The sequence below is a fragment of the Natrix helvetica genome (genome assembly GCF_964273705.1).
Source record: "Natrix helvetica genome assembly, chromosome: 3".
NCBI lineage: Eukaryota > Metazoa > Chordata > Lepidosauria > Squamata > Natricidae > Natrix > Natrix helvetica.
In genome coordinates, this window is record NC_138549.1 from 38,144,650 (window position 1) to 38,158,456 (window position 13,807).

General features: G+C 37.1%; 1 protein-coding gene across 1 annotated transcript in view; it reads right to left on the reverse strand.

Annotated features, from left to right (window-relative positions):
* GABRB3 (gamma-aminobutyric acid type A receptor subunit beta3) overlaps positions 1-8,526 on the reverse strand; it is a gene marked incomplete at its 5' end in the record, with an annotated part of 141,101 nt that extends 132,575 nt beyond the window's left edge. Inside the window, 3 exons of the mRNA XM_081949520.1 lie at positions 7,805-7,872; positions 8,046-8,137; positions 8,447-8,526. Of these exons, the coding sequence (XP_081805646.1) occupies positions 7,805-7,872; positions 8,046-8,137; positions 8,447-8,526 (240 nt within the window). The remainder of the gene's footprint in view (positions 1-7,804; positions 7,873-8,045; positions 8,138-8,446) is intronic.
* Positions 8,527-13,807: the final 5,281 nt, after the last annotated feature.

The window sequence follows — 13,807 nt, forward strand, 5'->3', positions numbered from 1 at the left end:
AAATCAACATTGAAAAGAAACTGAGGCTAATAAGTAAATGGCAAAGCAAAATAATTATAAAAATCAGAGAAATTAAAGAAAACTTTAATGGAAGGCATATTGACGATAATACATATTAAGATTTGATAAATGAACTCTAGAAACTTACATTTTGAGCTGCAAAGACCTAAAAATACTGATAATAACAAACCTTCAAGTTAACACTGTAGAACTATTTAAAATTCTACAAGAAGGTACAATTAAAGTGCTACCCTTGTTTTTTAAATAGAGGGTGGCCAAGGAGTTGATGAATTTATATTCCAATATCCAGAAAAAGAGAGTCAGTCTGATATAGTGGTTAAGGTATCAGGGTAGAAAGCAGGAGACTGTGAATTTTAGTCCTGCCTTAGTCAGACACACAGCCAGTTGGGTGACCTTGGGCCAGTCATTTTCTCTCAGCCTTGGGAAGGACAGAATGGCAAAGCACTTCTGAAAAACCTTGCCATCAAAAGCAGGGACTGTTCAGGCAGTCTCTGAGAATCAGGTATGATTGAAAAGAAGGGAATAAAAAAATCAGAAAGGATAGCACTAGCATGATCAAACTACAACTACAAGTTTACTGATTCACAGGGACCAAGCATTGAGAGTCAAAGGCAACCGATAACAAATTTATATAGGGCACGAGTTTCCAATTGTGAAAATAATAAATAAATTGTGATAAGTGGAAAAGGCTGGTGCTAGATAAACTTGTTGAAAATATGTTAGGCCACAAATGAAATAAGGAAATACATTGTCCATTAGAAGTGCTAATAATGAAATTAAAACTTAAATCTTTTGGATACATAGTGCAAAATTAAGAGTTCCTGAAGAAAAACATGATACTTGGAAAAATGAAAGACAATCCAAAAAGAATGACAAAATAAATAGGGATTTTCACTAATCATACAAGTATGATATTAGAAGAACATAAGTAAGGAATTACTAATACAGTCTTTGCAAAATGACATCCATCAGGTCACAAAGAGTTGGAAGCAACTGAATTCCTAAAAAGAAAAACAGCTAGAAGAGTAACATACACATTGCACTAAGCAGGGCTTCCAATTAAATATGCATCATTACCATCAGCCAATTGGTTAATATATTATCATTGCTTAAGAAACTTCCAGAGGACTATGTGACTTCAGGATTGCATTTTAAAGAATACTTTTGACAAACATTCACCATAATCCTAGCTATAGTTATGACCATGATTTTACATTTTTTGAGGTGGTCATTAAGCAAACACCAAAGTTATTAAGCAAACCAATGGTTCACTAAGAGTATGGTTTGGCTGACAACCAAAAAAATGCCAGATTTCAGCAACACCATTCTAAAGCACGGTCATGTGAATGCTCAGCCCTGTTGCTGAGCAGCCAAAGTGAAGTATGTCACCACTGGGGGTGGGGATGGGGGCAGGGCAACCATTGGAACTTTGGATCTGGGTCATAAGTCCTTTTTTTCATGTCTGCCATAACTTCAAAGACAATTTGTACCTTGGAGGGAAGTGTGTGGGAACTGGAAAAGACTATGATAAATCAGTTATATATTGTGCCAAGAAATTCATAGGTATGCATGGAGTTACAAGAAATCAAACCCAAGTTGTTATACTCTTGTCTGAAGATCAGTGCAGTCTTTCTCTCTGAAATGGTGGTCCTCTTTAACTGAGCACATAGTTTTAGGAGAAATGGGGGGGGGGGTGATATAAGAGGAAGAGAACATTTTCTTAGCCAGCCAGATCAGGCAAATCAACTGTTGTAATAAATTGGGTGACAGATATCACAGCCAAATTATCCTCACTTCCAAATCTGAATCAAGGGAGCCGTTTCAAAAATTGCCCTTCCCTAGCTATTAGTGCAAAATGTATTTTACTAGTTCCAAAATAAACCTGAACTCACTAGTCCCATTTTGGCTTTCAGTAGACTGTACAATCACTGAAATTATTACTGTAGTATACATAACATTTCAACTAAAATCACAATCCGTGGCACTGAATAGAGTAATTTGGAACAGATTTTCATTTACTCAAGCAGAGGGGAAAACATATGAACAAACTGCTTTCCAACTGCGAGTTTCCTTGAATCTCTGTCCCTGATCTATTTATTTATAGCTTCAGTATGCTGTGAATGATAATGTTGCAGCAGTTGCATCAAAAAGAATATAAATCTTTCCACTTTTGCTGTATACAAAATAATGAGGAAGGGAAGAACAAGAAAGAATACTGGATTTGATATCTACTGGTCTGATTCCAAATCAGAGTGAAATTTGTGATCAGGATCACAGTCACAAAGCTTTAGCCATCAAAACCATATCTAGTTTACAGCAGCTACATGAGGATCTTTTGTGAGCTATATTAGCTACATTAGTTTATTTTACAAAAAAAGATGGATAATGCCATTTAACTACCAATCTTCAGTTACACTGAATATATAAAGAACATAATTACTCTTTACAAATACTGCTTTTCTTCCATGCAACATTTTATATAAATTTAGCAAGGACAATTTTTTCTTTGCAAATTTTACTATATTTTGTAGGAAAGCAATAATATTTCTGGCACTTTTTGGAAATCAGATTTTTGAAAACTCTGGCATCAATTTCTGTCAAAAAGCACATACGTCACTCATCATAGCTCTGTAGCTTGCTTACAAATTGTGCTCAAAGGCTAAAAAATATGCTAGTGTTTCCATGGCTAGATTTTAAGAGAATGCTGCTCCATTTTTACAAATACTTCTCTAGATCTATATTAAATTGACAATTTCAAAAGCTTGGAATGTAGTCAGGGTATCGGACCAGATAATCCCTGCCTATCCTATCCTCTGCCTAGAAATTAAAGGGCAAATTTTGTGTTTTTGACAATCATTTTGAGCTGAGCCAATGATTTTGATTACCTAACATAATGCAGGCATCCATTTGCATTGGAAATTTCAATCAGTATTTTTAGTTGTCAAGAGATCAATTAAGTTGGTTAGAAGATTAGTTAGAGTATATGCTCTGTGCTTGTACCATGTTTTATTCATTATTTTAGATGGTTATTTTAAACTTTCCATTTATTATGTGGCCTAGTTTAATGAGTTAGGTGTCTACAAAATGCCAGGCACATTTGATGAATGAATGTGATTAAACAGCAGTTATCTGATGAAGACTAGACTTGAGAAGACCTCAGCCACGTAAACTTTTTGTGTGACTCATACCACATCCTCACAAGCTGACATTGTAGGGATAAAGGTAAGAGAGCTGCCCATATATGTTACCCTGATCTCCTGAAAAAAGGTAGAATGGCATAAATACTTATTCTAAGATACAGTATAAATTGCATGATACAATAGGAAAAGATTCTAGGGACAAGTTAGGAAAGTATACCAGGCAACAATATTCGGTATGTCAGTACACCATATGTACCCTCCCAGATGGTGGAATGACAGCAACACCATGTTGGCTTTAGTTTGAAGAAACTTTCAAAATAAACCAGCATAGGCATATTTGGGTTTAAGCAACTTTATAAAAAATGAGGCTATGAATAGTTTCAATTCAGAACACTTACATATTGCCTCCAGAAACAAGCCTCAGATATTTTGATATCACTTTCAGGAGAACATGAGTGGAAATGTGCTATTTTATTCAGGTTCTGTTGATATATTGGTATTTTGCTGGTCATGGTGGGAACATAAACAGGGTCTTTGATCTTATTCAGCATAGTTCTTTTAATGCTCTTATTGTGTAACTTTGTAGACCAAGAATAAACAAGGTATGGTCTTCCACTGCAGTTCTCAGGAGCCCCAATCAGCATTCTAATTATCAAGAATACCAGGAATTATAATAAAGTAACAGTATCAGAGGCACAAATCTAGGTGCTGAAAAGAATAAAAGGAAAAGAAAAGAAAGCTAACAGACAACCAACATAATGATAGCATTATAGAAATTATATCAACAAACTATGGGTCAAAGTAGAATTGAAGCAGAAGCCTTGAAAACGTATTTGTACATCTTTATCTTTCATATAGTATTTTCCAATGTATTGAGCACTATTTGATTAGTCGTCTTCTTTAGTTTGTCAGTAGAAATATAAGAATCACGGCCCTAGGTGGAATAAAAAGCTGATATATTTAAAGGGAGCCAGATATTAGGTGTTTTTTTTTACAAATACACATTGGATGGACCACTGCAAAAGCAACATGAGCCTGGGAATGTGGAAGATGAAAAAATATTTTAGTAACAGAGTGACTTTAATATAATTATACCCATAATCACAGATGGCTTACCATATCCTGGTTTGTAGATTTAAGTAAAGTCTTACTAATTATCAATTTTTTCCACAGAACATCTACCACTATTGTGATTATTATTTTCCTATTCAACATTTTTAATGTAAAGTAGCTAACAACGGCTAATAAAGGTAAAAATAAGCACTCTGGAGCAATTAAGAGAGAAAACAGAACATACATTTTCCAAGGAAGCAGTTGTAAAAACAAAGTTAAACCATCTTCTCTCCCTCAAATATACACATACATAGTTATACATATCAGTCAGCCACAGAAGAAACATGTATGTAAGGGAACAGACACATTTTTAAAAGAAGATATTTCATAATACTGGCATATCAGTTGAAAAGGTTCTATCCGTTCAACTTACCCTGGCAACCCACAATGGAGAAGAGTGAATTAGGATCTCTGATAGTAAACTTAAAAGAGATGATGGTCTTTAAGCCATATAAGTTTCCAGAAGCTTAGTATTCTAAAGTAAAAACCAATATTCTAAAGGATAGCACATGTATGTATGCATGCATGCGTGCGTGCGTGCGTATGTGTGTGTGTGTGTATATATATATATATATATATATATATATATATATATATATATATATATATATATATATATATATATATATATATATATACACACACACACACACACACACACACACACACACACACACACATATATATATATATATATATATATATATATATATATATATATAGTAAATGATTATGTAGTTTACAGTACATGTTTTTTTATCAGCCATCCTCAGAGAATACTCAAGCTATATTATTTTTGATCCACTAATATTTCAGGTCAGGCTATCATTACAGGGTCAGTCCCTCCATGCTGAATCTGGATACTGCTAATACATAACTGATTACAGCCAATCAAACGAATAAATTTAAAAAGGAAACATAGATGATGTATTAGCCAGAGCTCATTACAATGTATTCTTAGTCTTTCCATTGCCAGTAAATTTGCAAACAACTTTGAATCAAGGATCAAATATCTTAAGAGAAAATGAAACTCGATCTAATGAAAGCTGTATATTTATCTGTAAAGTGACAATGTACAATATTTTCATCTTCTGTTTCATGGAACTATTATATTTAGATTGTTTTTAAAAAGCCTTTCAAATTTGCTAATGGAACTAGGAGAAGGAGAAACAGAATGTCATACCGTTAATCAGAGGGTTGGTGACACCAACCACCAACCACCAACAAGAGTCAGCAGAAGAAGAAAACATATAACTTTTCTACCCATCAGTTTTTGCCTAATTCCTCAGCAGGCTTTCATTCTTTATCTAGATGTCCTCAGAACCTAAGGTGAAAAACTTTTGGGAAAGCTTTTTCATGCAAGGTTTGTTGTTGTTAGGAAAACCTTAGTACTTCTCCTGCTGTTAACTATTTTCTTTCCCTTAATGGCCTTTTTTTTTACTTCTGAGTTGCATTATCATAATAAATATAATGTAGTAAAATGTGTGCTAAGATAATGTTATTCTCTGCTAATGAAAGCAGATAAAAGTATAAAATCCTTTTTAAAAATTTGAATTGTAGCACAATGTTTTATATACTCCAATATCACTGAAATGGATATTTCAATATGTGCTTTCTCAATATTTTAAAGAACTATAACTTAAAATGTACACTGTTTTGTGAAGAATAAACAAAATAGGCAATAACTTTAGGTTGTTATTTATAAATATTTAAGTAGAAATAACTCCATTAAAATTAGTGGAATAGGCAGTTCTTGCAGAGGAATAATGAGTAGAGGGACAGGAAGAACAATTGAGTGTTTCTGGCTCCTAGTGTTTATCCCATCCCATTTAAAATGGTCCCTATTCCAAAATAAATTTGGTTAAGTAGTTTTCTTTTTCAGCCAGAAAAAACTATGTCTTGATCTCTTATTAAAAGTCACTATCAGTTAAATAAGAAAAAAAAACCTTCTTTTTTAATTCCCATGTAATGTGTCATTAAGAATCATGGAGACACAGAAATTTAAACTTTGTTATTAAACTTCAGACTCTTAAGGTCACAAATCATTTAAGGTCTTAAAAAGTACATATAATACATCAATCATCTGCCTTCCTTTACTTAGTAACCATTAATGGACTGACATGATTGGCATGTTTCCTTTAAGTTTTCAGACAAATTTTAAAATGTAATGTATACTTTTGGAGCATAGAATCAATTAACAACAACAACAAATACTATAAATATGATTTATATAAATGTTAAATAATAGAAAATAATCCAGCTTTATAATAGACTGTGCATTATGTTTCTTGAATAATTTTAAAATGACAAATTTCTGAATATTTGTTTCATTTATTTTTGAAAATTATGCATGTGAAAGAGAAAACATTTATGTATGTTATTTCTACTTATATTATTTCAAGCACTGGGAAATAGGTAGTATCCCTGCTATTAAAAGTAACTATATAAAATAAGAATTAAACAAAAGTAAAGTAAACAAAATAAAATGTATATTGTGTTTTATATAGTTAAATCTTGTGATTTTAATATAAATATTCTATTTTCTAAACCAGTTTAGACTCACTATTAATAATTTAAATTTGTACCTTAAGAGTGTACAGTGCAGTTAATAGACTTTTTTAATGCTTATACCATTTCCCCCTACACACACTCACACACACACTTGGGAAAATGTTCCTTGTTGTTAGTAAAATAAAACTTCCAATACAATTATTGTTTCAAATAAGTGATTAAAACTTATCCAACGCTAAAGACCTATTGAAATCACTGCAACTTGCTTTGGAATAGGCATGTATATGCTTATGTACGTGACAAAATGAAGATGAAGTACACTTAAATTGCTAACCTGGTTAACTACATGCTAGCAATCTTCATTGGAGGATAAACTGGCTTTTTATTCAAAGATTTCATATCAATACGAACAGTAGAATTCTATCTGTAATGACATCTGCAAGCCCAACGAACAGTGAGGACGACAGATGCATCTAAGCAACTGAAGTTCCTTTTCAGCACCTGAGACAGCACTCTAAAATCTGGCTGTATTCCCTCCAGTAGCTTCAGCATGCAGTCCACTCTGCTGCCATCCAAAAGCTAACTGCATATGGCACACCCAAGCCAGCCATTACACTTGATTTTGCTGCATTATAACTTCCCAAATCAAGAAAAGGTCTGTCTCAGCAGAGGAAATATAGCATCTAAACCATCATGGGGGGTTGTACACTAGATTGCAGTCAAGGGACCACCAGTAAACCTCAGGTTATCTACTGACCTGGTTTGCTTTAGACTCATGCACAAACTTTCCAGTCACTGAAGGAGATGCAAGAGATGGAAGTGTTTCGCCAAAAGCTCTTTATCTGGGGCTCTTTATCTAAAGGGCCCCTTCTTCAACTGTTTGAACCCCCTCAAATTAAAAAAAAAAAAGCATTCTGCCCTTGGGCTACCAAGACAAAATTCAGAATTGGGTAAAAATCTATCCATTTGAAGGCAACACTCTCTCATTTCCTGGTGGAAATAACTAGAGGTCTACTCACCATGTTGACTTCAGAGACCATGTCGATACTGGCAATATCTATGTTCATCCCGACATTCACAGGGGGGCCTTAATGAAGAAACAGACGGCGGCGTCATTTTGACATACGGTTGCCTGGCGCCCAGGGATTGGGGGGGGGGGGGCTTTCGTCTTCCTCGGCAGAACCCGCACCCCCAACTCATTTAACTCACACCCAGAACACCTAAGGCAGGGTTTAGGGGAGCCTCCCCAGGGCCTCTCACCTCCAAAATCCGGTCTGAGGCGAATGTCGTAGCCTTTCAACAATTTATCCACAGTTTCTTTCACGAAGGACATGTTCCCCGGATCGTTCACACTGTGGAAGAAGGAGTTCGAGGAAAAGCGGGCAGGGAGGCAGGAGAGGCGGACATGAAGCGAGGAGATCAGAGAAGTCAAAAGAGGTGGCAGAGAAGGATAAGGAAAGTGAAGTAACGGGATGGACCAAAGAGAACGGCCGGGACAAGAGAAGGCGAGGAAAAAGAAGTCGAAGGGAGGCAGAGAGAGCGAAGCAGGAGCGGTGAGGAAGGGACAGAGGTTGTAGGAAAGCTCTGGTCATTTCTTTTCCTTAGCGAGGCGCAGCCTTCCTTGCTTCCCCTCCCTCCTCCCCGCCAGCCGCTGCTCCTACCTCTGGGCGCAACAGACCAAGGCCACCAGGACGGGAGCAGAGAAGAAGCCGAAGAGCCTGCCTCCCCCAAAGCCCCACATCCCTCCGCTCCCGGCTCCCTTGCCGCCGCCGCCGCTGCAGCCGCCGCCGCCGCCGCGTGCGGTTCCGGCTGCCCGAGAGCCGCTGAGGAAGAGGCGGAGGCGAGTGTCCCCTTTCCCCTCCTCCGGCACGTCCCCCCTGCCGGTAGCGCCGCGAAGCTCCTGAGGAGAGGCGGAGGAGGGCTTCTCCTCCCTCCACCCCCCCTCTCTTTACACGCGCGCGCGCGCCCCCGCTCGGACAGGGACCCCACCCGGCCGCCTGCCTCACCGCGCCGAGCTTCAGATATGCACTCAAGGCACCGGCGAGACACGGCGGCGGAGCTCCGAGGGGTTCCTTCTCCTCCTCCTTTTCCCCCGAGGAGAGTTCTGCCAGCCGAGGACGGCATCCATGGATTTCCGCGGGGGTACCCACGGGCCGTTTCCCCCGCACGCTTTGCCCCACTCGCGCCCACCTCCGCCTCTTTCCTCTCCAGCGGGAATCACCGCCAGCATTCCCCGCCCCCCACGGCCCCGTCGCCGCCGCTCTGCTGCTTCTATTGAGGCGGCAGCTGGCGACGAGACCCAACTGTGGGCGCACGCTGGAGCGCTAAGCGAGCCGCGGCTGTGGGGTAGCACAAGCGACAGGTGAAACTGTTCCTGGGGTGTTGAGAGTGGAGGAGGGCCGGTACCTCTCGCTCCCGCCTGGAGTTGGGGGGAGGAGGCTGGGTGCTGGGCACAAGAGACATGGACTTCGTGAGGAGTTTCTCCTGTGGTTCTCCCCTCGAGGCCTGGCTAACCCTGGCCGGCTATGCTGACTCGGAGCAATGCAAGGCACCTTGTATACGTCCCGCCGAAGTTCTTCGTTCAGAAACTGGGCTGCCTGCTCTTGCTCTTTCTTTTTTAATATAATGTTATATATAATGTTTCAATGGAATAAAAGACAAAACAGGGGAAAACACAGAAAAAACATTAACAACAGTAACAACAAAAATGTGTACAAGGAAAAAAAAAGGGGGGTGGAGGGAAGGACCCAAATATCAGATAAGTACAACATAAAACATAGAAAAAAAATCCAACCTGGCTGGATGCTGAAAAGAATATTTTTTTTAAAAATCGATAAATTCTCCTCCCCTTACATTATGGGGTCTGTAAATAATTATAAACGTGCTGCTTCTAATAAAACTTTTATCATCTGTGATTTCTTTCCATGTCCCTAATAAATTGGGTCTTAACATCTGGTTGAGAATTCTTCATTTCTAACATGCATGTAAACCACTTCAGAAAATTATCCACCCTAAATCAGTAATCACTCTTGGCTTCTAAATCCAAGCATTTTTCCTTTCCTCCACCTTCCAGGAATGATGTTGCAGCACCCAGTATATATCTGAGGAACTTACAGAGCTGATTCTCTTAAAGATGACCTTGAATACTATTGAATTGCAGCACTTTGACTGTTGCCTCAGGGTAAACTCACTGGAGCACTCTGCACTAGTTCAGGAGCTTTAGCTGCCCTGGCAGGTAGAGAAAATGTAACTTGGTGACTTTGCAGCTCCTCTTTATAGAAATGGCTTGGAATTATTATTAGCAGTCAAGTGAAATATATTTGAATAGCAATATATGTGCAGGAGGAATTGGGGAATATAAACTATTTTATATCTTTTTGGTGCTAAATGAAGAAGATGATTTTTTGTGTGTGTCTCTATGAGTTGAAGTAGCTGAGAGCAGGCCAATTATTTTTTGCATTTTGTCCTTGTATTACTTTGAATGTAATCACAAATTATTTTCCAACTTCTTTTTGAATTTGGGGAAAAGAAATAGCTAGAAGCACCAAAATGTCATATCAACCTAACAGCAATACCAAAATTCTAGGAACAGTAAAACTCTGCACATATACACAAACACTTATGTAATTCCTGATTAAGTACCAGCTCCTTCTTCTGCATTACTAAACTCTAAATGAATATTTCTTACAATTTCTTATTGCTTATCGTCTCTTGACAAAAACTCTGCTCCTCCATGCCCTTATCTTTCATTAACCTTCTAATTATTTAGGAAGCTATCTTTTCTTTTCTGAGTCTCCTGAAAAGTTGTAGACTTAACTTTTCTTTTGGCACAGCATCTAATTTTCAGAGGTAAATTAAAATGAATTGCCAGAGAAGTCACTTTCATGAATTATGAGTGGAAGGACGTTATCCATAGGAAGTCTATTAATGTCTCTATGCAGGCTTTTTCCAGAGATCTCCATGCTCTGTGGCTAAGTGGTAGAAATGGAAAGACACATGATTTTGGACTAATGCCTTATGGCCTATTTATTCATATGAAGGTTTTTTAATATATAGTTCATGACGGAGATTTTTTGAAGCGGAGGAACATTCTGAGTGATGGGCTATCATGATTAGAAATGCAGATCTGGACCCATAACTTTGTCTACAAATAAACATGGTTAGAAAACCATGTATCAGAACAAAAACTATAATTGGCAGCATTCTATAATTATTTATTTAAAATATTTATGTAGCTGCACATCTTATATTGAACTTTGGACAGCTCCCAAAGAGCAGTTAAAGGAATATCGATACACCATTAATACATACATATATCTATTAAAACCACAAACATTAAAACCTGGCACCAAAATTAAACTTTCACATATGCAGCCATCAGTAAGTCCTCTGTCAATCTCAGCCTATCCCAGTGTGTGAGGGAAAATGTAAGTCTCAAGTGCTTTTCAGAAAGGGGAGCCTAGGATGGTAGATTTATACCTTAGTCTAAACATTAGAATCATGAATGTGTTCAGGGCTAAGAGAGAGAAAATGAATATCCCACTGGATAATTCATGAAATATTCATCACTTCAAAGATAACCTAAGATACAGTATTTGGCCTCTCAAATACAAAATACGCAAGCATTTCTTTCTTAGTGACAGCCCAGACGAAGAGCTTATGTGTATGGCTTTAGGCTCAGTTCAGAATTGACTGTCCTGGCTTCACTGATGCAATCATCTATATATTGTACATCTAGAAAAGTATTAGAAATGGGGCCAGGGCATAAAAAGATAGGCAAAAAAGGGGTGAATAATGAAAACAGGAATGAAAAGATATAAAATGTGATGCAGAGAAATGAAAAAAGAAAGTTTTCCATCTTTCAATGGAAATAGGATCAGCCAATAAAAGCTAAATGGTAGGAGACTCAGGAAACAATAGGATATATTTTTATACATGCTGCATAAGCACTACTTGTAATATCACACGTTGCAGTGAAAAACTACCATCTCATACTCTCTGTCTCTCTTTGTCTCTGCCTCTCCCCCCCCCCCATGTGTGTGTATGTTTGTGTGTCAATGTGTGTATTTGTATGGAGGGTCGAGTGGAGTGTTTATGGAAGGCAAAGTTATCAGTATGTTAGTCATATTTCTTTTTTAAAGGAACAAAAAGCTGCACTAAATGTAAGAAGCAGCTCAGATTTCCTTGCCTTTTGTATATGCAAGTTATTATCAAAATTTATAATACATGTTTTCTTAAGTGAAGTATTTTTAAAAGAAAGTATGAGATCATGTAAAAAAGATGCACATAATCAAGCACCGTGTTTTGACTAATATAGGCAAATTAGAAGGAAATGTAAGGTGTGAGCAAATCAACACTTAGGTTAAATGTGTAAAATCTGTTATATTTATCTAATTAAAATTATTTTCCCATTTGGCATTCTTACAAGATGTCTGTTTTCTGGAAATCTGTGTGAGGGAAAAGCTAATTGATTATGGATATTGGGTATTTGCTTCTTTCTTTAGATTTTTATTTCTTTGTTAACACTTTACATGTATTAAAAAGTCTTTGGGCAGAAGACGGTATGTTTCAATTATGTTGAAAACAAGTGAAATATTACAAACCAACTATGGCATGGAATTTTATTGTCCAATACACATTAAGTTGTTATGTTTTAAATGTCCTGATAAACATTGTCAGAAATAAATCAGATCCTATAAACACTGATTTGAAGTCAAGCCCAACTGAATACAATGGAATTACTTTGTATAAAATAATGTGAGACTGCTCATATTTTTATCATGGTACAAGTTAAGCTAGAGGAAACCTCCATAACTCTTCCTAGAATTTCAGTCAAAGATACATTCTGTCTTAAGTCTTTGACTTCCCTTTCTTTTATATCCCAGGAAACAATCTAATGTTAAAAACCATCATTTTTGCATAACTTTAACCCAAAATTAAAAATACTCTGAATTTATATTTATAAATTATGTGCAAATGCAGGTAAGGTACATTAGTGATGGCAGTGGTCAATAAAGCTAGCCAGCATAGGTGCTTTTTCTTTAATAAGGCCAAACCATGGCAAGATTGTATAACTAGTTTTCTAAAGAGCTTGGAAATCCGTGATGTTGCTGCCTCAGTCCCTCATATTTGATTGTTGTTGTTGTTGTCATTCAGGTTTTAGCTAAAATCCTTCTGTTTCAATGGAGGGGATGAATAACTGTGGTTTCAGTGAATGAGATAGAAAATTTAAAATATTAATTAAATTTGTAAATGTACTACATTAAAATGTTAGTCAACCCTTATAATGCCTAGTCATTGTGGCTTGCAATACTACAATATCAGTTCATGCATTACAATAAAATATTAAAATACAAATATATTAAAATATACCAAAGACATTATCTTATTAGTGAAAGGATTGAGATTTTCTATAGTCCTTGATTTAAAATATGGGGCAAAACTACAAGCTTTATATAAAATAACAAATATTCCTGCTTATAGTTGTCACTTAAATTAACTACCATATTTTTCGGATGCACTGGAATATAAAATGCACCAAGGTTTTGAAGAGGCAAATTAAAAAAAAAAGTTTTTGCACCTCTGCAAACTTCCAAAAAATGGTTTGTTTTTCATGAAAATGGGCCTGTTTTTTTTTTCAATGGCCCAAAGTCCTCTTTTCTGATGAGAGCAACTTTTGCATCTCATTTGGAAACCAAGAACCCAGAGTATGAAGGAAGAATGGAGAGGCCAATCAAGCACAGTAATCCCACGGTCATTGAGGCAGTTTTTGGTGCTTTTGGCAAAAGTTGCTCTCATCAGAAAAGAGGACTTTGGACCACTGAGCAACAGGACTTTGGACCACTGTGCTTCATTAAGACCAGGGTCAATGCAGCCGTCTACCAGGAGATTTTGGTGCACTTCATGCTTCCTTCCGCAGACGAGCTTTATGGGGATGCTGACTTCATTTTCCAGCTGCCTACACTGCCAAAAGCACCAAAACCTGGTTCAATGACTGTGGGATTACTGTTCTTGATTGGCCA